The sequence below is a fragment of the Ctenopharyngodon idella genome, chromosome 4, assembly GCF_019924925.1.
Source record: "Ctenopharyngodon idella isolate HZGC_01 chromosome 4, HZGC01, whole genome shotgun sequence".
In the NCBI taxonomy this organism is placed as follows: Eukaryota; Metazoa; Chordata; class Actinopteri; order Cypriniformes; family Xenocyprididae; genus Ctenopharyngodon; species Ctenopharyngodon idella.
The window spans coordinates 2,586,091-2,609,769 of NC_067223.1; the positions used below are offsets into that span (position 1 = coordinate 2,586,091).

The 23,679-nt window shown below is 37.2% G+C and overlaps 2 protein-coding genes across 4 annotated transcripts in view; both read left to right on the forward strand.

The window, feature by feature from the left end:
- usp6nl (USP6 N-terminal like) overlaps positions 1 to 19,459 on the forward strand; it is a 32,835-nt gene extending 13,376 nt beyond the window's left edge. Inside the window, exons 3-15 of one of the 3 annotated variants that reach the window (XM_051891371.1) lie at positions 2,638 to 2,720; positions 3,986 to 4,025; positions 6,061 to 6,141; positions 11,920 to 12,027; positions 12,477 to 12,586; positions 14,369 to 14,417; positions 14,659 to 14,779; positions 15,677 to 15,771; positions 16,753 to 16,818; positions 16,932 to 17,031; positions 17,362 to 17,514; positions 17,795 to 17,855; positions 19,374 to 19,459. In XM_051891371.1, coding sequence (XP_051747331.1) covers positions 2,638 to 2,720; positions 3,986 to 4,025; positions 6,061 to 6,141; positions 11,920 to 12,027; positions 12,477 to 12,586; positions 14,369 to 14,417; positions 14,659 to 14,779; positions 15,677 to 15,771; positions 16,753 to 16,818; positions 16,932 to 17,031; positions 17,362 to 17,514; positions 17,795 to 17,855; positions 19,374 to 19,377 — 1,071 coding nt within the window. In that variant the 3' untranslated portion in view covers positions 19,378 to 19,459. The other 2 variants (XM_051891369.1, XM_051891368.1) reach the window with 2 other exon arrangements.
- Positions 19,363 to 23,279, forward strand: LOC127511043 (USP6 N-terminal-like protein). The gene has a single exon (XM_051891373.1). The coding sequence runs from the start codon at positions 19,679 to 19,681 to the stop codon at positions 20,792 to 20,794; it is 1,116 nt and encodes a 371-aa protein (XP_051747333.1). The 5' UTR covers positions 19,363 to 19,678; the 3' UTR covers positions 20,795 to 23,279.
- The last annotated feature ends 400 nt before the right edge of the window (positions 23,280 to 23,679 follow it).

The window sequence follows — 23,679 nt, forward strand, 5'->3', positions numbered from 1 at the left end:
GGAAACAGTGCTTTATTCCCAAATGTTTTATGGGATATTCCAAATTTGCTATGGAAACATAGCTACTGATTCATCCTTACAGCGGTGTGTTAAAGGGGATTAATTAAGAGCCCAAATTCCTTAAGAGGGTTTGTTGTGTCCAACAGTAACAGTTGGACTGTCAACACAATAAATCGCTCTCTGAGAAGATGTGTCCTAAATTCATCCCATCCAAAGCATTGTCTTTACAATCATCAAAGCAGCGCATCTGCAACTCTATATTATGTATATTACGGAACTCATTGTTTGGGCTCTAGTTTTGGGTGTTGTCACATTTTCATAAGACATTTCAGAAGGAAGTAACAGAAGGGAAGTGTGAATGCCACTGAGCCAGGTAGTGATGTCATTTAATGGTCATTCATTGTTTAAATGTCAAATGTTAAGTCAAATATCATAAAATACAAATGTAAACTTGTAATATTGTTCTTATGAGGTCTAGAGGGATGAACAGATGCAGAAAGACATGAGAGAAAACAGTGGAGGAGGGGTGTGTGCCCTTGGCGTGTGTCGCAGGCCGAAATATTTCCCATAGCCATGCGTGTCACTGTGACATGCTATCAGATTATCATATCCCACTGTAGATTTATGCCTGTGACACACACGAAAGGGTGAGACAGTGATAAATGAGTGTGTGTGCCCTTGATATGGCTTCTCTCTGTACCAGATCGTATTTTGTCTCTGATTTTCGATTTCCTTCATACTCTTTCTTTTTTTTTATCGCTCCCACTCTTGTTCTCAATCCTGCTGATTGCTTCCTCTCATTCTTTTCTCGTTCTCCAGGCCTCCCGGATCTACTAAGAACTTCACATTTGCTTTACATTTAAATTTGCATACATTTTCTTGCCAAAGTGCACAAATTGCATATTGCCATATATAGACCGTTGATATAATTTGACAGTATATAAACAGCTGAACTGTCATTGGCCTGACAGTTCAGCGGCCTTTGGGATGAAATTATTTTGCCAGTGGGTAACATGCTTAACCTTCCTTTTCGCATACTTAAGTGACACATTTAAAATGTGATTCAAAATTTGTCATTAGTCAAACTGCATGGTGCACACACCAAGTATTGAAAATATTTAATTTAATTTATATATATCTATACAGTATATATACATATATATATATATATATATATATATATATAATCCAAAAGGTTTTAATTATATTTTGCTACGCATAAAGGTATTTTAAAGATTTTGAAGTGTCAAAAAGTCATTCGGTTTAACTGTCCAAATGTCAATACAGCCAATTCATTTGTGATTAAAATATCTTAAAATGTAGTAAATGTATATATTTTTTATTCTGGCATGATTTTATAACATCATATATCAACAGTGCAAAATGGTATTAAAATTATGTGTAGAAGTCATTGCTGTGTTATGAGAAAGAATATCTGGAAAAATGAACAGGATGAGACATCATTCAGACACCTGCAAAGGACCACATGTTTGTGAAGCAAAGTAACAAACTCTCTTTTAACTATTTGAAAAATTATGTTTTCCTTTGCTCATACGTGTGTCCCGAAACAACAGGTCATTCGGTACAACTGCTATAAAACAAGGAAAATGTTGTAATAATTAAAAAAAAAAAAAAACTAAAAACTAACTCAGCCTGTTAGCATTGTTTGAAAATATCGTCATTCGGTGTAAAAAGTGTAATTCGGTAAAATTCAGTCGAAATTTTGGTTAAACCAAATGACTTTTTTGGTGACAAAAAATGACAAAAGCAGTGTTAAATGATTATAAAAATCACAAAATCTCATTGTTAACACTTAATAAAACTTCAAAATTAATTATATCTCCATTATTTATTTATTTATTTATTTTTTATACTTTTAAAAACCTTATTCGTCAATGACCCATATATATATATATATATATATATATATATATATATAAAATTGTATTGAATTTGTTATTGTTTTATTACAATTTTAATATTGGCGGTTTATCGGTTATCGGTCATACTATCAAAATCTTTCTTTTCTTTTTTTTCTGTGGCGGATGAAAATAGCTCTATAAAAAGCCATAGACTGGAACTGAGAGTGTAGTGGAGCATAAGAGATTTCCTTCCTCGCTTGAAGTGTTCGGTAATCAATTCATACCAGCTCCTCCACAGGATTTTTTATTTTATTTTCCCGAAAGACTAAAAATATCTACAAAAAATAAATAAATAAATAAATTAAATGAAGTCTCTTTGTTAAGCGGCCCTGAATTAACTGCACAAATTTACTTTATGAAAGTTTACAAAGTTTAGAAAAAAAATTTGTGTGTATGTGGGGTCAGAACACAGACCATGTGTCTCTCACTTTTCGTAAACACACTGTTCTTACCCAAGGATGATCTGTTTCTGCCCCAGGTGCCTCTCTCTTTATTTCTGCTCTTTGTATTGTTTATTTGTGGTGTGCTGAACCTGTCCACATTCTGCCCACCCCTCATTACCTGCCTTAAATATGTATGAACAGCAAATTCACAGATCAGTGGAGACAAACTCTTTGAGATCTCAAGCCTTCAGCAACTCCGCACACACACATACACACTAAAACTATGTCTCAGCTGATGTGTACTCACTGCTTTGTGTTATTTGTGCTTTCAGGGTAAAGAAAGTGCAGAGGTGGAGCCGTGGGAGGAGGCCAATTTTGATCTGTATAAAGCGGTGGACCGCTTCGGATTCCTGCAGTAAGAAATGTGCATTATTCTGTTCTGTGAGATCTTACACATGAGTGAGGAGATGCAGGTACAGGAGAAACCCAGCAGAGTCAAAGCGTTCACTGAAGCCCTCTTATCTTGATGTTTGTCTGCTCCTTTGGCCTCTCCTGTCTTCTCGTTTCTCCTCTCTTCTCGCCCTGGCAGGGAGGTTTGTGGCTTACCCAGGCCCCTTAAACAGCAGTGCACTATGTGATATTTATAGGGTGCCACATGTGTCTGGCAGATCAGGACTCTATAATTGCAGGGGTGGAAAAAAACTGGAAAAGTACAAGGAAGTAAAAGCAAACTGAGAGATAGATCTGGCTCAGCAACACATGCCAGTGTTTCTTACAATTTTGTTTTGGTTTTCTTTTTTGTTATTTTGTTTTTGTTTGCTTTGTGTTTCAAGTTCTTTTGTTTTATTTTCTGTTTGTTCTGTATTTAAAGTTATTGTTGTTTGCTTGCTTTTGTGTTTATTCGCTTTGTTTGCTCTGTATCTTATGCTTTTGTTCTGTTCTTTTGTTGTTTTTTGTTTTGTTTTGTTTTTTGGTTTGCTTTAAGTTTTGTTTTGTCCTGTTTTTTTGTTTGTTTGTTTGTTTGTTGTTTTACTTTATTTTTGCTTTATTTTGTTTTTTCTAAAGCTCTCAATGTTTGTTAAAAAACATATTAACAAGTCAATAATTACACTGATTCTGATTGGGTTTTCACTAACCTTACCAATTCACGACAGATTAGAACACAGTGCTGCCCTTTGAAGTTTGCTGCCTATGTAGACAGAAAGGAAGCTCTCTAGGGTTTGGAACAGAGCCATAATGTCATGTCACGACTTCCTTGAGTTTCCTCATGAACCTTCCAGATCAGATCCAAAATGGCTGCCATGGAAACAGTCATTTCCTGTTTGTGTAGCTGACTAAGATCTTGCACTTTGAACAGTTTCAGGGGTGGGGGTCATGGGGGCATCGTTACCAATAGTGATGTTTATTTATCCAGTGAGTACACTTCCTGTGGAACAGAGTAATTCCTTTTTCAGTAATACATGCTAGGAACCAAGATTTGACGTCAGCAGCATAAACTTGTTTATGATTTATGGATGCGTTTTCTGTCCCTGTGCGGCCATCATGTTATGTGAAAAGTGGCTATCTGAGAGTACAGTGTAGTCTGACTAAAACACTTGATTTGTTTCATCAGGAAAAAGTTAGTTTAGTCCAACTGTGTTTATTTCCCTTCTATAATAAGGTGTTTTTTGTCTTTCACAGTGAGGATGAGCTTCCAATGTATGACATAGTGGAGGAAAAGGTGAGTCCAGTGCGCTGTTTGTATCCGTGGCACCAAAACTGTTAAACATAAGTTTAAAGCCAACCTGATATATTCATTCTGCATTTGTGAAAACTAGAACTAAGATCAGTAGGTTGAGGAAAATAATTCTAAATGCACTATAAACCTATTTATCAACACAATTTTGTGCAATGCGTAGGCTTTTATTAAGAAAAATAAAGTAATGGAACAAATAAAATAAAAAAGTGTCAGCATGCAGTAAATCTGACTGAATTGTGCAGGGTTTAGATTGTGTTTTATGTAGATTAATTGACACATTTTCTTATGGATAAAAAAAAATCTATCTCAGCTAATGCTGTAAACTGTATAAAGAAAGCCCTTTCTTGCACATTACTATAATATTTAAAGGTTACAATTAACAACAGAGCCCAAACTATAAATTCAGTTGCTATTTATTTTTAGATATAATAATTAACACTCAGATTAAAAAAAAAAAAAACATGTAAATTGCACATAAGGCAGGTTTTGCATTAGCTAAAATTATAAAATTATTTTTCAATCATTTTTCACTCCAATTCATTTTTAAAATATAATCATTTACGCAGTTAATGTCATAACTTGTTTTCATGATAAATTTATTTAAATATATATGAAATAAGAGACATTAATAACAGATAAAGTAAATATAATGAATATATAAGCTAATATAGTGCATATATTTAGTGAAATGCTCCCCTCTAGAGTTCATTTCTTTAGTGAACTAACATGCTGTGGACACTAAATGACTTGCCTGAGGTAAATGTAATGCTACATGAGATATTGTTCTCAAGCTGTTTTATTGATGTCTTTCTGTTGTTGAAACACTGGTTGAGAGATTACCCATAAACATATCTATGCATAGATTGTCTGTTTTTCTTCTTCTGCGCTTTTTCCTGTTGTACCGGTTAGCAAACAGTGTTGCATTACCGTGCACGCCCCCTTATGGATTGGAGTGAGGATCACCTGTGACTGACTGTATTCGTCGTCTGACTGTATGCACCGAACCGTGACGGTTCAGGGACGAATACATGTACCGTTACACCCCTAATAGGAATGTCGTTCGATTTGAAAATCACGCGTTAACGTCAGTTCTGGCAGGTCACGTCAGTCAAGCTTGCATCAGCTGACTCCCAGGTGACTCACGTCTACCTATAGGAATACGACGCCTATCACAGCATCCATATATAAGCTCCTCAGTATTATCAGCAGCTATCGCATTTCTCAGGAGCTAATTACCCTCCTCCATCCCCAGCTCCTCCTCTATTCAGTCAGGATTGGCCTTATGATTCCCCTGAATCAGACTAATTCATTCTTGAAATATGTGTATATGTTAAATTATTGACATTAATGATATCTGTATGTTGGTTCTGTTCTGTTTACCCTAAGAGGGGTTATTGCTGCTCTTTCTGCTTTTATCCATGCTAGGCTGCATGGATGCGCAGGGAGTTCAGAACAGAACCATACTGCCAATACAAACTCTATGCAATTATCAATCATATTTGACCATAGTGGTCCTGACAGAAACAAAATATAAAAGCAAGTGCCATTCATTTTAAAGAAAGCTAGGGCACCTGTGTGAATTTGAGGGGAATGGACTTCATACATCCACTAAAAATCCCCTTCACCATTTGGTTAAAAATAAATGTAAAAATGACTCAGACAAGTGATTCAGATTCCAAATTTGATTTCTTTATCACACATTTATCATGCAAAAAGCACTTAAAGTGTCAGGTTATAAAGTGATAATGAGCTCTAAATTGGAGAAACAGAGTTACATTGTTTCCTCAGAGGCCATTATGTTCTTGTAGAAGAAAAAGTAGATTGAACATTTGAAATGTCTCTGGTGTATTTTGGCCTCCTAAATTTTAATAATGCTGTTATATTAGTACTACTTATTAGATCTCACTGAAATCCATTTTCATTGAAGTCCTCTTAGTGTTGTCTTAGATTAAACATTAAGGTATTGTTTGCCTTCTTTTTATTTATTGTAATTCATGTTTGCATTTTGTCTGTTCAGCAAAAACATCTGGAAGTGGAGAGAACGACAAAATGGCTGAAAATGTTGAAAAGCTGGGAGAAATACAAGAACAGTGACAAGGTGCGTGTCCTTCATAAACAGACCATAACTCTCTGAAGGACTTTGAGAAAGTCTCAGTCTTTCATCTTGTGTGTGTGAATGGCTAGCGTTCCCTTTGGCTGTCTCTGTCCTGTGTATTGGGCGACATTGGACCAGTCCCCTAAGAAATCCGCTGTCCATATTGTTTGGACATCTTCAGGCAGCTCTTAGTGTGTTAAATTGTATTTCTGTCCGCTAACAGTGTCTGGTGTGAAATTAGAATTCTTCATAGTGCCTGAGGTGGAGCATGACAGTTGTGCAGTTTATTACTCTGTGTAGAGCTAATCATTACTTATTATTATTAGTCCAATTAGTTCGATTAGATTGTCACACTGTGTCTACACCAAACAAGCATTAGCAGCACGACACAATGCATCAAAAACACAACAAAACTAAGCATTCCTGTGTTAAAAAGGGGGAAAAAAATGCAACAGCGTGTCCAACACAATATGTGTTAATAATCATCCAATCACATTGCTGCTTGCGTCACTTTGTGAGCTGTTATTCTTCTCACAAGCAAGTTTCCTCACGCTTCAACTTTTCATCATCGGTGGATATCTTCCATTTGTGGAGGTAAGAAAAATGTCTGTATTTAGCATTAGAGGCTTTTTAAAATTTATTTTGTAATAATTTATAGATGGTCGTCGAGGGGCATTTTACACATATACGTGTTAGCCAAAAAACTGCCTCATGAATGGAGGTGTGAGCCTTGCCAACGCTACACGATTTCAGTGGTGGGAACTCATTTTAATAAGCTTCATGGTTTCTTTTGTTCGCTTTATTGTGTGTGGAATTGCTCCTAAATAATCAATGACATGTTGTAGCCATTCTGTTTCACATGAGGGAATTTTACTTTGCTCTCTCATTGAAAACTAACTGAGCTCACGATTGCAACGTATTGTGTAAAATGCCCTAAGAAGTTAACATTGTCTCTGTCGTTTAAGTTTTTCTTGGATTTCTAGCTAACGTTAGCATGCTATATTAGTTATCTGTATAAAAAACAAATGTGTCTTTATTTGCACTCTTGCAGCTTTTAAGACGCCCCTGAAGCACTTGTAGCAGTTATTGACGGTGACGAGCAGACATGCGAGAGACTTCATCTCGCCAACCCTCACCATCACTCGAACAAATACGTAAATAAAATTAATGTTTAAGATGCTGTCAAGCACCACAGTCAAAGTACAAACTTTATTTGATTGTTGATTTTTTTAATATTGACTATTTTTTATGCAATTGTAGCAGGTCTAATAAATTTCTTTTAAACTACATGTGCGTTTGTGTTTTTATTACATACAAGTTTTGTTCAATTGGATAAAAAAAAAACACATTTGACACAATTTGTGTAACTATAACACATTAGTGTGTAGAAGATTTTAGCACACTTTCTGTGTTAAGAGAAATAGCATATCACATAACATGTCCGTTCAAAATTTGCAGACAGTCCATACACTTATTTCATTTTTTTTTTAACATTTTAATAATATTATTGTCCCACTTATTACATTTACATTTTTGTGATTTTTAGGGCCCAAGCCCTGAAAGGGTGAAGGCCCTATTGTCTTCCTTAGGATCCTTCTTATGATTTTTCTTCTTCTTCTTCTTCTTCTTCTTCTTATTATTATTATTATTATTTTTCATCAGGGGACTTTTGTTGCCCTTAACATGCTCAAAAAATTTCAACACAGGTCAGAATCCGCAGCATTAGGGTCGGGCCAAAGCTGGTACATGGGCGTGGCAGGGGGGCTCTATGGTACCCCCTTGAAAGCAATGTGAAATCATGGTTACTAGCAAGTATGTGTATGAAACTCGCTACACATATAGATCTTATCGGGCTGAACAACTTCCGCACTGCATACCATCAGCTCCGCTCAACAGGAAGTCGGCTATTATGGGTTGTTTGAACCCATAACTACGCGATTCATCCGATTGCCACCAAACTCGTCAGCACGAAGCCGACATTGAGGGTGCTGAATTGCGGATGGACTTTTGATATCTTTCATAGAGGTTGTCTGAGAAAAACACAGACATGGCAGATTCAGATGGTATTCTGCACTCATTTGAAAGTGACCTATGACATCCTATGACATGAAATTAATCTAAATTTAAACGATCTCATGGATGTGGCTGTGGTGGTTCACAGTCACAGCAGCAACAACTGCTGCAGTAAATGTGGTGTACACTGTAAAAAATGCTTTTCTTTGTCTTCTTACCAGTCCAAATATCTAAAAATTCTTAAATCAAGAAACATTTTCTAGACAAGTAAAAAATTATTGTCTTGTTTTCAGAAAAAATAAGTCAAAATTAAGTGAGTTTTTCCTTAAAACAAGCAAAATAATCTGCCAATAGAGTAAGAAAAATAATCTTATTTCAAACCGAAAACAAGATTATTTTGCTTGAGATTACAGTCATAGGGATTATTCTGTCAACAATGGAAATGATCTGGTGATCTAGATTTGCATGTTGGCCAGAATATAGACAGCTGAAGATCAAACAGGACATGAACCAGGTGGGACTTGTCTGGGACTTGTCTGGAATGATACACCTGTGATGTCACCCGATCTATTCTATATGCACTCCATTTTTTATTCGGCAGAGGAAGAACATGATGGGTACTGTCTGATAGTCTGAAGTGATTTTGAAATTTTATTTCCTATAATCTGTGTTGCAAGGTCAGTACCCATCATGTTCTTCCTCTGCCGACTAAGGAATGAAATGCATACGGGATAGATCGGGTGACATCACGTGTGTATAATTCCAGACAAGTCCCACCTAGTTCACATCCTGTTTGATCTTCAGCTGTCTACCTCATGCTATCATTCACGTTCCCTCTGCAGTATTTTTTTTTTTTTTTTTTTTTTGCTGTTTTTCAGTATCTGTCCTGCGTCATTTTGAAGATTTAAAATGCACAACTGATTTTCTTAAATTGTTGCGAAAAATTCATCCACATAAGCATTGTTTAATCATTTGTGTTTTATGTTTAGTTGTGTTATTAAACTGTCCATTATGTTGACTATACTGTAGGTAGATTGTCTAGTTTTATAATCCTATATAGCAGGGATTCTCAAACATTTTTGTCAGCCGAACCTATTTGACCTAAAATATGTATTTGAAGTACCCTGTGAGATTTTATATAAAAGGTAGGGTAGGCAATGTTTTTCATAAACACTTACACTGGTTGTATACTTACGTTATACTGGTTGAAACTCTCTTCACATCCTGATAGCAATCAATAATAGACGTGGTCTAAATATTACAAAATGTACATACATTTTCTGTGGAAGTCTCAGGGTCAAAATATGTTCGTCCAATCATTGCATTCACCTCGAATCCAATGATAGGATGTCTTACCTGCCTGTCAACATATATATTTGCATACCTCCACGCACCCCGCTCGCACAGACATCAGCATGTTCCATGACACTATGCAGAGTTGTAGACAGTCACGGAGCACCACTAACAAACAGCAGCCACCTTTTACAGTTCCTCCTGAACCAAAACAACGAGCTTATGCTGCGTTCACACTACGTTGTAATTACTTTAATTAAGAAATGACAATACGTGAAGTTTTACTTGAAACGGTTCACGTCCTCAGACTCGGATTTATGTGTTTATATGGCAACACTGTCAACGCCCAAAAGAATCTGCAGCAGTTTAAGTTGTTTACGTTATTTAACGTTATGTGCTTTGAGACATGAGGTAATTTAACACCATCTCTCGTGACGCATTGCAGACTCTTCTCTGGCTGTGCACGTTCATGTGTTTTGGAGGAGGCGTGGCTTTGGAGAGCGCTCTGAAGGGAGGGTGGGATCTTATGCTTTCAAAGCTAGCTTGCATGTTCACAGTTTTCTGATGTCAGTTAATGGTCATTTGACTTTAGTAAGTGTTTTGACTGTTTATTTTAACATTTTTCCATTTGTTCATTTCAGGTTTTCATTTGTATAATGTAATTATTAGTTTTTAATCAATTCACTTTAGGAAACCCTGCTATATAGTATCGATCTGCATGTTTGTTTTGGTTCTGATTTCATCGTACTGCACTCACTCCAAAGACATCTCGTTCAAAGTGTTTTTTTTGTTTTTTTTGTGTGTGTAGAACAGATGGAGTCATTGACTTCATCTGCAATTACAAAGCCAATCCCCCGTCAACAAATACACTTAAACACATAAGCAAACACACACAGACACCTGCCGATTTGTAATGTCTTGTTTTATTCAAATAAACAAACAGTCTTAATCGCCTCATTTCACCAAGATTAGAGGCAGAAATGCACACACATATATACTCGTCGGGTTTGTGGCTGTGGGATATGTGCCCACTGCTGTCTGTCAATAATCAGCTCCTCAAGAGCCTCCTGAAGATTATTAATATCGTCGTTACCATTACTGTAAGTGAACTACTCAGCAGCCATCAGTTCACACACACACACACATACACACACACACACATGGATGGGCCCTGAGGGCGGAAGAGACGTTCAGGAAATCACTTAGCGGCAGTAATGTGGACAGATGAGTGCAGGAAACTGAAGAGTGTTCATTCCTCTCTTTCACCTCTCAACCCCCACCACAGTCGTACATCTCTCTCTCTCTCTCTCTCTCTCTCTCTCTCTCTCTCTCTCTCTCTCTCTCTCTCTCTCTCTCTCTCTCTTCCAGCGGGTGAGTTTAATTGTAGCTGAGAGACGATTCACGCCGGCCATTAGCTTTTGTGGTTTCAGCGTTTTGCTTTTGAGCTTTTAATCTGCCCTCTGATGGGAGTTTAATCTTTACTGACTGCACAATTACCTGTGAGAGACAGACACACAGATGTGTTCTATTACACTGGTATTGAATGTGTTTAGACAGCGGGATTATGGTTATTGAGGGTGTCCTAATAACCAGGACAGCAGTATCTGTGTCCACATCGAATAGTTTTATATATTATATACCCTTCACCTTGTTTGTTTGATTGTTTGTTTGTTTTGTTTTTTCAATATTTTTCATATTTTTAGCATGCTTTCTGCTAAATCTCACAGTTCAGTTTAACATATTTCATCATAATTAAATCCATTCCTACCTAAAATTCTCCCAAAATCAGCACAGAAAATGTGGAAAGTCTGCAAATTCTGTCTGGGTCTACTTCTAACCATGACAACAAAGTCATTTGTCTCTGATGAGTTGTCTATATTCCAGATTGCAGAGAGTCAATGACATGACAATTTTCTTATAATAAATAAATAAGGTAAAAATATATTAACAATGAAATTCATGTTTGCAGTGACTTGATGAACATGTTTTAAACTTTTAGAAATCAAATTAATTGTGATATTTTGGGTGGGGTATGAACTCAGAAGTGGGTGGTACATCTGGCGTGACATAATCGAGAAAAAGCATTGAACTTTATTAAGCAGCTTGATGGGGGGGGGATTTCTGAAGGATCATGTGACACTGAAGACTCAAGTAATGATGCTGAAATGATGCTTTGCATCATAGGAATAAATTAGATTTTAAAATAGGCTATATTCAAATAGAAAAGTGTTAAAGTGTTAAATGTTACTAATATTTCACAATGTTGCTATTTTTACTGTATTTTTGATCAAATAAATGCAGCCTTGGTGAGCATAAATCTTACTGACCTCATACTTCTGAATGGTAGTGAACTTTTTACCTTGAAACTAAAATGTATTTATTTATTTAGAAAATGTCTACAAAGTGTACACTTACACGGTTGAGGTTTAGAGATTTCTTAAATTCTTATCTTGTTTTGTCCGTGTGTGTGTGTAGTTGGTGAGGAGAATCTATAAGGGAATTCCACTGCAGCTCAGAGGTCAGGTTTGGTGTCTTCTGCTCGACGTCCCTAAAATCAAAGAAGAGAAGAAGGACTTCTATGAGGTGAACACAGTTTCTCCATTCCAGCATAGTCATGGCTTTCTTCAGAGCTAGTTTATTCCACAGAAGTGTGTGTGTGTGTGTGTGTGTGTGTGTGTGTGTGTGTGTGTGTGTGTGTGTGTGTGTGTGTGTGAGGCAATCACAAACTCTTTACTTAAATATGACTTTCTAAAATAGCCAGCCCCTGAGGTTTTCACTGTAACTCTTATGTGGTTTGACACACACACACCGCAGAGGGAAACATCACCCCAACTGGACAATAGCAGCTTTACTAAAGCCCTGCAGCATACAAGTGGACAGAAAACATGATCTGCAGGCTGTATTCTCCTTTAACTGGAGCTGTTTGTGTGTGTGGCAAAAATCATGCTGCGGTCTCTGCAGAGTGCTGACTATAATTCACTGCTAGTTAATATTTATTATGAACTCAATGCCCTGTCTCTTTCTTTCTCCAGAAACTGAAGATCAGAGCAAGGGGTTTGTCTCCAGATGTCCGTCAGATTGATCTGGATGTGAATCGTACATATAGAGATCATATCATGTTCATGCACCGTTATGATGTCAAGTAAGCATCCAAACACACATCAACAGAAATATACACACAAATACACAGGAAGTTTTAGTGTTTCATGCTACGACGGGCCCTCAATTCATGTAATGCCAGCTTACCACTAGGGCCCCTTGGCCTAACTGTGAATATAGCTTGAACTGACTGCTAATTCCTCCACTGTATAAGCTGACCAATAGACAATCTAGGCCCCTTGGCACAAACAGTCCAAGCTTCCCACTATCGGGTACTTAGATCCTTCTACAAGCTGATCACTGAGGCTCCCAGGCCCTTTGGCGCATAAAGCTCAAGATGATCACTAGACTTAAAGGGTTAGTTCCCCGAAAAATGAAAATTCTGTCATTAATTGCTCACCCTCATGTCGTTCCACACCTGTAAGACCTTTGTTCATCTTCGGAACACAAATTAATATATTTTTGATAAAATCCGATGGCTCCGTGAAGCCTCCATTGCCAGCAAGATAACACTTTCAGATGCCCAGAAAGCTACTAAAACATTTAAAACAGTTCATGTGACTTTAGTTCAACCTTAATGTTATGAAGCGACGAGAATACTTTTTGTGCACCAAAAAAACAAAATAACGACTTTATTCAACAATATCTAGTGATGGGTGATTTCAAAACACTGCTTCATGAAGCTTCCAAGCTTTACAAATCTTTTGTTTTGAATCAGTGGTTCGGAGCGTCTATCAAACTGCCAAAGTCACGTGAACCATTGAAATTTCGAAACGTTTCAAAACACTTATGACGTAACGAAGACTCGTTTACTGAAATCACGTGACTTTGGCAGTTTGATACATGCTCCGAACCACTGATTCAGCATGTTTTCTATAACAATGTCTGACATGTTTATGTTTTATGTGACATGAGAAAGTGGCATAAACCACACAAAATCCAATCAGAGTGGTCAGACTGAAACAGATTTCCAGAAATGCTATTTGAATATGATTTCAAACCACATATGAATGTAGCTCAAAACAGATTAAAAAAAAAAAAAAAAAACGCATTTCATTTGGACTGACAGTCTAAACATAGCCTAAATGTTTTTGTTTGTTTTATTCTGAACAAGTTATTCAATTATCTGAACATATTTGTTTTGTTTTTCCTTTTTGTTTTGTTTTGCTTCTAAACAAGTTATTCAAGTAGCCAAACATTGTGGGGTTTTTTTTTTTTTTTTTTTTTTTTTTTTTCATATAATCAAGTATCCAGACATTTTGTTTCTTTTCATTTCAATTCTGAATAATTAATTCAAGTATCCAACCATTTTATTGCAAATTTTGCATACATTGTCGTGTTTTAGCAGGCTTTCATACTGAAGTGCTTTGCTGATGGAGACCTTTTTTTATGTAGGGCTTTAATCTGCCGGTGTAAAATACATTTTTTATTTCTCCTCGGAGGTGCTTCCATTTCTCATGGCCATAAAACTGCTACATTTAACCAGCATGTGAATCGGAAAAGTTGAGAGCGCAATGGAGCGAGAGAGAGACGCCCACACCCCACCGTTTCTCTTCGAGTTATTGGTGTATTGAATTGTGACAGGGCTAAAGCGCTCATATTGACTGATGTGACATTTACCTGTGGAGATTTGAAAGGGTCAGATCATTTTCACAGTGTGGCCTTAGACATCCACAAGACAGAAAAACGGACAGGAAATTAGACAATGAGAGAGGGAAAGAACAGGACATGCAAAAATGTGCTAAAACTTAATGATCCATGACATATAAAATTGAAAAGCAGAATGCAGGATGTGTATATGATTGTTTTGTGTGCTGTGTTTCAGACAGCAGGATCTGTTTCATGTGCTTACAGCATACTCCGTTTATAACACGGTGAGTCAAATATACTCACAAATACCCCCTTTTTAAAAATAGCTATGTTGATTTCAGTTATGTACCAATATTAATATATTAAATGTATTAAATTGCTGTCTCAGCAATAATATTTGAGTACGTGTTTCCACTTGATTTATGTGTGGAAAGAAGTCGCACACTGTGGATTCTCTCTCTTATTGTGTGTGTGTGTGTGTGTGTGTGCGTGTGCGTGTGCGTGTGTGCGTGTGCGTGTGCATAGGAGGTGGGCTATTGTCAGGGCATGAGTCAGATCACTGCTCTGTTACTCATCTATATGAATGAGGAAGATGCTTTCTGGGCACTGGTTAAGCTGCTGTCTGGACAGAGACATGCCATGCACGGTACATGCACACACTTTTACCCACTCTAGAACAGTGGCACTCAACTGGCGTTGAGTAGCATTGACAATAATCATAATCATAATAATCATAATCATCATCATAAAATAGTGCATATGTAAGATGGCAAAATATGTTTGTAATGGAAGAGAAAATGCTTGACATTATTAGTAGTAGTAGTAGTAGTAATAATTTTAATTTTATTTGTTTTAGTAGTAGTAGTAGGAATTTTAATTTTGTTTTTGTTTTTTTCTCAAAAAACTGTGCGTCCACTTAAATTCAAGATAATCCAAACAGCCAGCAATTTTAAAATAAATAAATATCTAAAATAAATTATAAATATTAATAATAATAATATTTATTTATTTTAATTTTTATGTTTATTTTGAATTCAAGATAATCCAAACAGCCTGCAATAATACAATTAAATATCTGAAACAAATCTAAAATAAATAAATAAATAATTTATTATTATTATTATTGATTTTTATTCATGTATTTTTTTTCAAAGAACTGATAGATAGATATATATATATATATATATATATTATAAATTAAAAATAAATAAATATCTATTATAAATATATATTATTATAAATATATATTATAAATAATAAATAATAATAAATAAAATATCTAAAATAAATCAATGAATTAGATAATGATACATTTAGGCTTATCTAATTCATAATAATATTAAAACATTTTTGTTTTACTTTTTTCCCCCTATGATTAAATTTTGGTACTGTGTTCAGTCACCACTGGATGTCCAATGTAAAATCAGTGTCCTGAAGCAAACTCATTTCATGTTTATTTATTAATTCAATACTGTATATTCTAAACAAGCACTTCACATACAATTTCTGTACCAAATTGAAAAATGTCGTTGTGTTTTTCTAGGTTTCTTTGTACCAGGGTTCCCTAAACTCATGCGCTTCCAAGAGCATCATGACCGTATACTGCAGAAGATGATGCCTAAGCTCAAACAACATCTAGTAAGACAGAAAAAACACCCCCAAAACATCATGTACTACATGTGACAAATCAAAATGTGACATATTGTGGTGCTACCATGGTACAGTTATTTATCAGATAGTTGCATGTCATACTGATTTGTTAATGTAGGTATTAATTTTATCCTGATAAATGCTTTGTGTCCTATATTAACTTTTCACAATGGCTGAAAAGCTTCATATGCAGGCTTATTTTTGGCCTATATTATGTTCTCTATTTGTCAGTGTATTGGTGCCTTTTCTGAAGTAAACCCGAGCAGCTGGCCAACCCTGAGTGCTCATGTAACAGAGAATTCACAAAGAAATGCCAACGGGTATTCATTAAAGGGCATAGTAATTAATAAAAGGCAATATTAATTAATAAAGAGATAGATAGAGGGATGAATTAATCAATTATTTGTGTGTGAAAGTCAGCCTTTGATGTGGGAGGATTAGAAAGAGGATAAAAGAGAAGGATAAGCTTCACTCTTTCAAGTGTGTGTGAACATATGGCCATATACTGTAACACTATACAACCATAGTACTTGCACTATTTTTGCAGTACATACACTGTGCACAATATATGAATCTTCTATATGCATGGGATTCATGTACCTGAATGACCTACATTTAAGGACTAGAAATGGTGCTGTATACAACCAAAGATCACACACAGCATGTAATACTGGATTGCAATGACTGGTAGCATTTTTTCCCCTTTAATTATTTGTTTGTTTGTTTTTTTTACAAAGTAGGATTTTAGAAAAAAGCCACACACAAAACACACAAATGTGTAACTTACTACTTTTTGAAATGGTAATGGTTACACATTGTGTACTTTTCCTCATACTATTTGAAGAAGTATACGCTGTGCAGTGTTGTAATACACTAGTGTGTAGCTTGTGTGTGCATGCATAAAATGTTTTTATCCATCTTTTGTTGCTATTCTCTTGACAATAACTGTAACTTTGCTGCCCTCTACAGGATAACCAAGAGGTGTTCACCAGCCTGTACACTATGAAATGGTTCTTTCAGTGTTTCTTGGATCGGGTATGGACACTTAAAACATTATTTCATTAAATCAGAGCATATTATTGTTTTCTGTTGTAATATTATTTGTGAAACCCCTCTGATTGGAGTGCATTTATATGTGTTTTGAATAGACTCCGTTTACACTTACGCTGAGAATATGGGACATTTATATTTTGGAAGGAGAGCGGGTTTTGACTGCGATGTCCTACACCATCCTGAAACTACATAAAAGTAATGACTGTGTGTGTTGTGAATTTGTGTGTCTGTACTTAACTTTGTGGACAAAATTGCTTCCAGATGTTAGCTAAACCTGAAAAATCTCCCTAAAAACCATAATAAAAGCTAAAAATGATTCAAATATTCATGAATAAACTAAAATGATTGATCTATGTAAGGGACAACGTGCAAAATAAACCGTGAAAGGACTTAATCATAACAGACAATAGTTATAATAATTACCTATAATTAGTGTCATCCAGGATTCAAAGAATTTGAACATGTCACATTCTAGTTGTAACCCACTAGTGTTCTCTCTGCCGTTTGTGTGTGTTTGCGTGTTAGAGACCCTCTTGAAGTTGTCCATGGAGGATCTGGTGAAGTTTCTGCAGGTGACTCTGTCAAAGGATTTCTTTTTTGAGGACGACTTTGTGATAGAGCAGCTTCAAAACTCCATGTCTGAGCTCAGACGATCTAAATTGGAGCTGCCACCTCCAGGTACTTTAAACACACACACTGAAATCATGGCAAATCATAAAATGTATGGCTGTGTGTCACCACCCATAGAGGGAAACATCCTGTTGCACACACTGTCTCCTGGTAATCTATCTCTGACTCTTATCTACTTTATCTTTTCCTTTATCTCTTGCACACACACACACACACACACACACACACGCACACACACGCACACACACACACACACACACACACTCATCCACTGCTACTATGTACTGTTTGTCTAATCTGCATTCTCTCCCTTTCGCTTCAAACATAGCCTCTGCTTACACTAGTGGGTCTGGGAAAGGAGGGCGCCAACCCTCCTACAAAACCAACCGGTGGGCAAAAACGCACTGACTACTTTATCTGTCAATCAACCAACCATTCGTTCGTCTACCCCTATACACACACGTCCCTCTCCCCTCGTTTGTTTCTCTGTCTCACACAAAACCTGGGTTCTTCAACAAAACATTTTTGGGGGGTTTCGTTTAATCAAAACCTTTGTTACGGGAATGTCACAAAAATTTGTTGTGGCATACTATATGCTAGAAACATGTAAAAGGACAGTTATAAGGAATATGGTTACCTTAAATGTATAAAAAACACAAGTTTTTATTTATTTATTTTTATGTCATACACAGAGGGAATTATATATTTTATTATTATTATTATTGTCCGATGAAAGATGATTCTGCTCAGTAGATGGAAAGTGTCCAAAATTAACTTTTTGCCACACCAGCAAACAAATTAAGATATGTATAAATGTATATATATGAGCTACCTACCTCATCATAGTTGCACTTCCAACACAAAGACTGTTTCAAAAGGTAGGCAACGGCGTCATGCTGCCTTCTAAGATACCAAATTTTGGCTAAATTCTAAGGCACGTGTCTTTCTTGGAAAAGTCCCAGAATCCCAGAATGCATTGCAACAGATATTTGTATTTCATCATTACCTTAGCAATGTGCTGACAACAAACTATTAGAATCAATTCTGAGTCAAGTCTCCCAGCTAACAGGGAACATCTCCAACATTCAGAAATAATGTTTTCATAACTTAATGGGAACATTAGCAAAGAAGACACAATTATTCTTGATTTAAAAAATACATGCTCTTTGGCCTGTAACCTGCATTTGGTGCTTGGCAAATCTTAATTTTGGAACCAAAGTATGATAAACTAGCACCTTTGGAGGTGTTCACAGGTTTGTCTGTATTTGACGTTTCCGTTCCTCACAGCCCCTTCTCAACGCACACCAAGAACCGCCCCAACCATCAGTATCTGTGTGTAAACGTTCATCATTCCCTTGACGTTTTCTTCAGTTTCCTTCACTGCGAACTTGAATATCGTGCACATGCTGTGTGTTCCAAAACGTACCTAACACATCCTTTCTCCACATGGTTTTTATGTTCACAGTCAGGCTTGAACTGTAAGTGTTGTGTTAATATTTTTATTTGTATTTTTTTAGCTTCTTGAATCTTCAGTGTTCCCAATCTGAGCTTTGATTTGACACCAGCCATGGATGTTTGTGGTTTGTTTTTATTTGAATGAAGTGCTAACTGTAACTCTTGCTTTATTTGGCAGTTTGGTTCTTCTAAAAAGACATTCAGCTGCATGACTGTTGCACTTCAGTGTGTGTTTATATTGTATGGTTTAAAGACTCCATGAAATGCAATTTGCTTTCCAGTGGACATTTTTATTCTACAGAGCATTTTTTTGTTCATAAATTTGTATATGCCCCTGGGCGTAAGAGTCGTCGTCAATATTTTGATCTGTTTTGATTTCTTGGGGTCTTTAATACCTGACATTTCTGTGTTGATGTTGGCTCTGATTGGCTGATCTGCTATCACCCGTGCAGGTAAGGAGGATGAGTTTCCTAAGAAACCATTAGGTCAACTCCCCCCTGAGCCTCCAGGATTGGCGGCAGCAGCAACCAATCATGTGGCTAACGGGCAGCCGGTCGGACAGACGGGTGAGGGTCTACCCCCTCGTGGTCCGAGCCCTGCCGCAAGCATCAGTAAACGAGCAGAGTCTGGTCCCATCACTGATGGAACACCAGAGAGGTACCAAGAGAGTCGGCCACCCAGCTCACTGGACAAGGTGCCTCATCCAGAGAGGGATAGACGGGGTGTAGACACTCAAAAGGAGAGGGTCCCAACCCACATGCCCAACAACAGTGCAACAGCTGGTGGGAAGGCGCTGACCCAGAACCAGACAAATCACAACTCCAATGCTAGATCCAGCATGCGCAGAGACAAGCCTCGCTGGGTCAAGCCTTCCGAAGGCAAACTGGAAGCAGTCAAGGCTGCAGCACTTCGGGAAAGCCAGTCGAGTCTAAATATGGGTGTTCCACCCTCGCCCAGCTCCCCAACTCCAGAGGAGGCCGCTGGGACACAGCGCCGCCCCCGTTCTCGCGCATTTGCTCCAGGCTCCAACCGCGCTTCCAATGCCTCGCAATATGACAATGTCCCGGGACCAGACGGAGAGGTTATGGAGATTATAGAGCTGGAGAAACCACCTTCTCGCCCCTCATCCCGACCATACGTCGGACCTTCTTTGAGACAAGGCAGTCCCACCCGTCCTCCTAGTGGTGGAACCAGTGTTTCTCCATTTAGAGTGCCCAAACAGAACATGATGCAATCCAAACCAGAACCTCGTGCACCTCTGCACTATCCACCTGGCATTACGCCTGTCTACACTCCCTACGTTTTGGATTCTCGGCCAGAGGATAGACTATACAGCCAGCCGTACGCTGAGCAAATTTACGCAACTACGGGACGTGGCTCATCTAACCCTTCGCCAGAGAAAACTCTGATGAACAACAGCTACTTAACCCACCGACGGCCACCGCCAAACATGCCCCCTCTCAGGGTTGCTCCGGCTGAGCTTTCATCCCAGATAGACAGTGTTAACGAGAGCGGGTATTACATGAGACAGCCCACCCGATTGGTGGGGTCTCCTGCTTACCCGCCCACAGAACTACGTTATGAGGGACACAGACGGAGAGAGGGCTGGTATGGGGACATGGAGACAGGGCCTCCGCGATCTCCTGTGGGACTACCACGATCTCCCAGCTTCCAGAAAGCTCAGCTGTCTCCCGTTCACCCCGTTCAGGAGTTTAACTTTGCCCCTGCAAATATCTCGGACGCTGTGCACCATTTCAGAGGACCCTACCAAGAGCACTCCGGCAGGCAACAGCTCCCCCACCCGCTGTTCGGAGGAGCACACTACAGGCAGGCGCAGGAGGCCTTTGCAATGCAGGAGTCCATGCTGCTCTGAGAGGGACAGACAGAGACCGAAATAGAGGGATACACTGTACGAGTGATGGCTAGCAAGCAGTTTTGTGTTGGTTTAATGTTTTTGCATTCTGTTTTGTTTATTTGGTTGTTCGTTTGTTTGTCTGGCAAGTCTTACCAAACAAGGATTGCCAGTTTCAGGCATTTGTACTGATCAAAGACTGACTGAAGAATTTTACTTTTGTTTTTTGTCCGTAAAATAATCATTAACTGCCGATGTGAGTTATATAACAGAGCTTAAATGTGCAAAGAGAGGTTTTTGTTGTTTGTGTAATCAGTACACTGAGATATTTAAATGGATGTTTATGGACAAACTCTGTTACTGATCTATTATCATCTATTTTTTTAATGCATTTCAAACATAAACACATACTTTAGAGGATACTTTATTCCTTGATTGTGAATATATTTTTTAAGAAGAAAGATTTGTGTAGGTTAGATACAGTATGTATAATTATGAACAACTAAAACAGCGAAAATAGTTGCTGTTGGACAGAATATTTCAATGCATCACTACAGTGTTCATATGAAAGTAAAAACCTTGTTTGTAAGGCTTGTTTTTGAGGTTATATATAAAAATGCAGATATTTAATTTTAATTTGAAAGGGAAGTTTAGGGGGTATGTGCGTTCTCAAAATCTGTTAGGCACTGACCAGCAAAGTAGATCTTATATTTTCAGTTCAAGGTTAAAACATAAAATAACTGATCAAACCGATTGATACTAGAGTTTGTTAAAATTATGAAAGCTTCCCTGGATATTTCCAGCAGATACATTACAACATTGTGTTATTGTCACTAGCAGATAACTCTGTAACATAGGGTGAAATAAAGTAAACTGGGCCCCTTTTGATAGTCAAAGTGGCCCAATTTACCCAAATTCATCTAATAAATGTATGTGATGCCCAATGCAAGTTATGCAATTTGTTACTGAAAACTCTGTTTGAATTCAATAATATGGCTGCTAGTTTGTTATAGCATGCAGCTGCAGTGTTAAGTTGGTTGTACCTGTGCTGTTACTCAGTGGAATTCTTCTAATAATGGACCTTTTTTATAGCAGCAAGATTATCAAATTCAAATTTCACAAAAAGCACAGGTTTTACACATTATAAAACAATCAACTCATTGAATCTCTACAGATCTATTGATCATTTTTTCAGACCGTACTATTTCCTAATCTTATTTAGGAAACAAGATTAAGCTCCTAACCCATTGACCTGTTTTTGAGTGAACTTTTGGCATGGCATGGCAACACTACAAACTTATTTGACAGATTCATTTTAAAGGGTTAGTTAACCCAAAAATGAAAATTCTGTCATTAGTTACTCACGTTCATGTCGTTCCAAACCCGTAAGACCTTTGTTCATCTTCGAAACACAAATTAAGATATTTTTGATGAAATGCGTAAGCCTTCTGGTCTCCGATAGACTGCAACACAATTACCACTTTCAATGCCCAGAAAGGTAGTAAAGACATTGTTAAAATAGTCCATGTGACTACAGTGATTCAACCTTAATTTTATGAAGCGACGAGAATACTTTTTGTGCGTAAAAACAAAACAAAAATAACGACTTCATTCAACAATTTCTTCTCCTTCCTGTCAGTCTCCTGCGCTTTTTATGTTGTAGACACAGGGCAGTGCTTCCAGGTTCTACGTCAGAAAGCTGACACATTATTGGCCCCTGTCTCTGACGTAGAACCCGGAAGTGCTGCACTGTGTTTACTACATGATCAGCGTAGAAGACCGACATGGAAGAGAAGAAATTGTTGAATAAAGTTATTTTTGTTTGGTTTTTGTGCACAAAAAAAGTGTGTCTCTTCATAACATTAAGTTTGAACCACTGTAGTCACGTGGACTATTTTACGGATGTCTTTACTACCGTTCTGGGCGTTGAAAGTGGTTATTGTGTTAAAGTCTTTTGGAGGCCAGAAGGCTCACAGATTTTATCAAAAATATCTTAATTTGTGTTCTGAAGATGACTGAAGGTCTTACGGGTGTGGAACGACATGAGGGTGAGTAACTAATGACAGAATTTTCATTTTTGGGTGAACCAACCCTTTAATTTTACATACCAATATATTTGCTACTGAATATGTAGCAGATTGATTATTTCATAATATACCATAATGACCGGACCAAACAGCTTTCACAACACTCCACGCAACACACACTCCTAATGTATCCCTTTCTGATGCCATCTGCTATCAAAAAAAAAAAAAAAAAAAAAATGTCTTATTCATGGACAAGCAAACTAATTTATTCTCTGCTCTAGCCCCAATTGTCTTTTTTTTTTTTTTCTTCCAGGTCTGTCATTTCAGTATATAAACTGGTTTAGTACACATTTTGACCGAGCATTCCAGTTCAGATTGTTGGACTGAACATTATTTCTTTGTTAAACTACTAAATGCAACTTGATTATCAGATTTCCCCTTCTCTAATAAAACAACATGGGGTGATTTAAAAAAAATAATGTGGCAGCTGTTTTGTTTGTGTGTGTGACAGTATGAAATATGTCATTGTGTTCTGGCATCTCGAATTGTTTAATGAATGTAATATGTAAGATCTCCTTCAATTCTAGGTACTGCAAAATATTTGGATGTACAGTACGTACTTGTTACAACCACCAGATGTCTCCCTCTGCTTGAACACATTGTGCAATTTGATACAAGAGATCACTTTCAAACTTAACAATTCATGAAGCAGTAGGTAAGGGTGGTACGGGATCAAAAATGATGCTCAGTCTAAATGTTTAATCTTCATTTTATATGACTATTGACACTTTTGTCATTGAATAAATGTCAGAAAAGACATTAATATGCAGGCCCTGATGACATTTTGGTTGTTCATTAAAAACCTTTCACGTTTAAGAT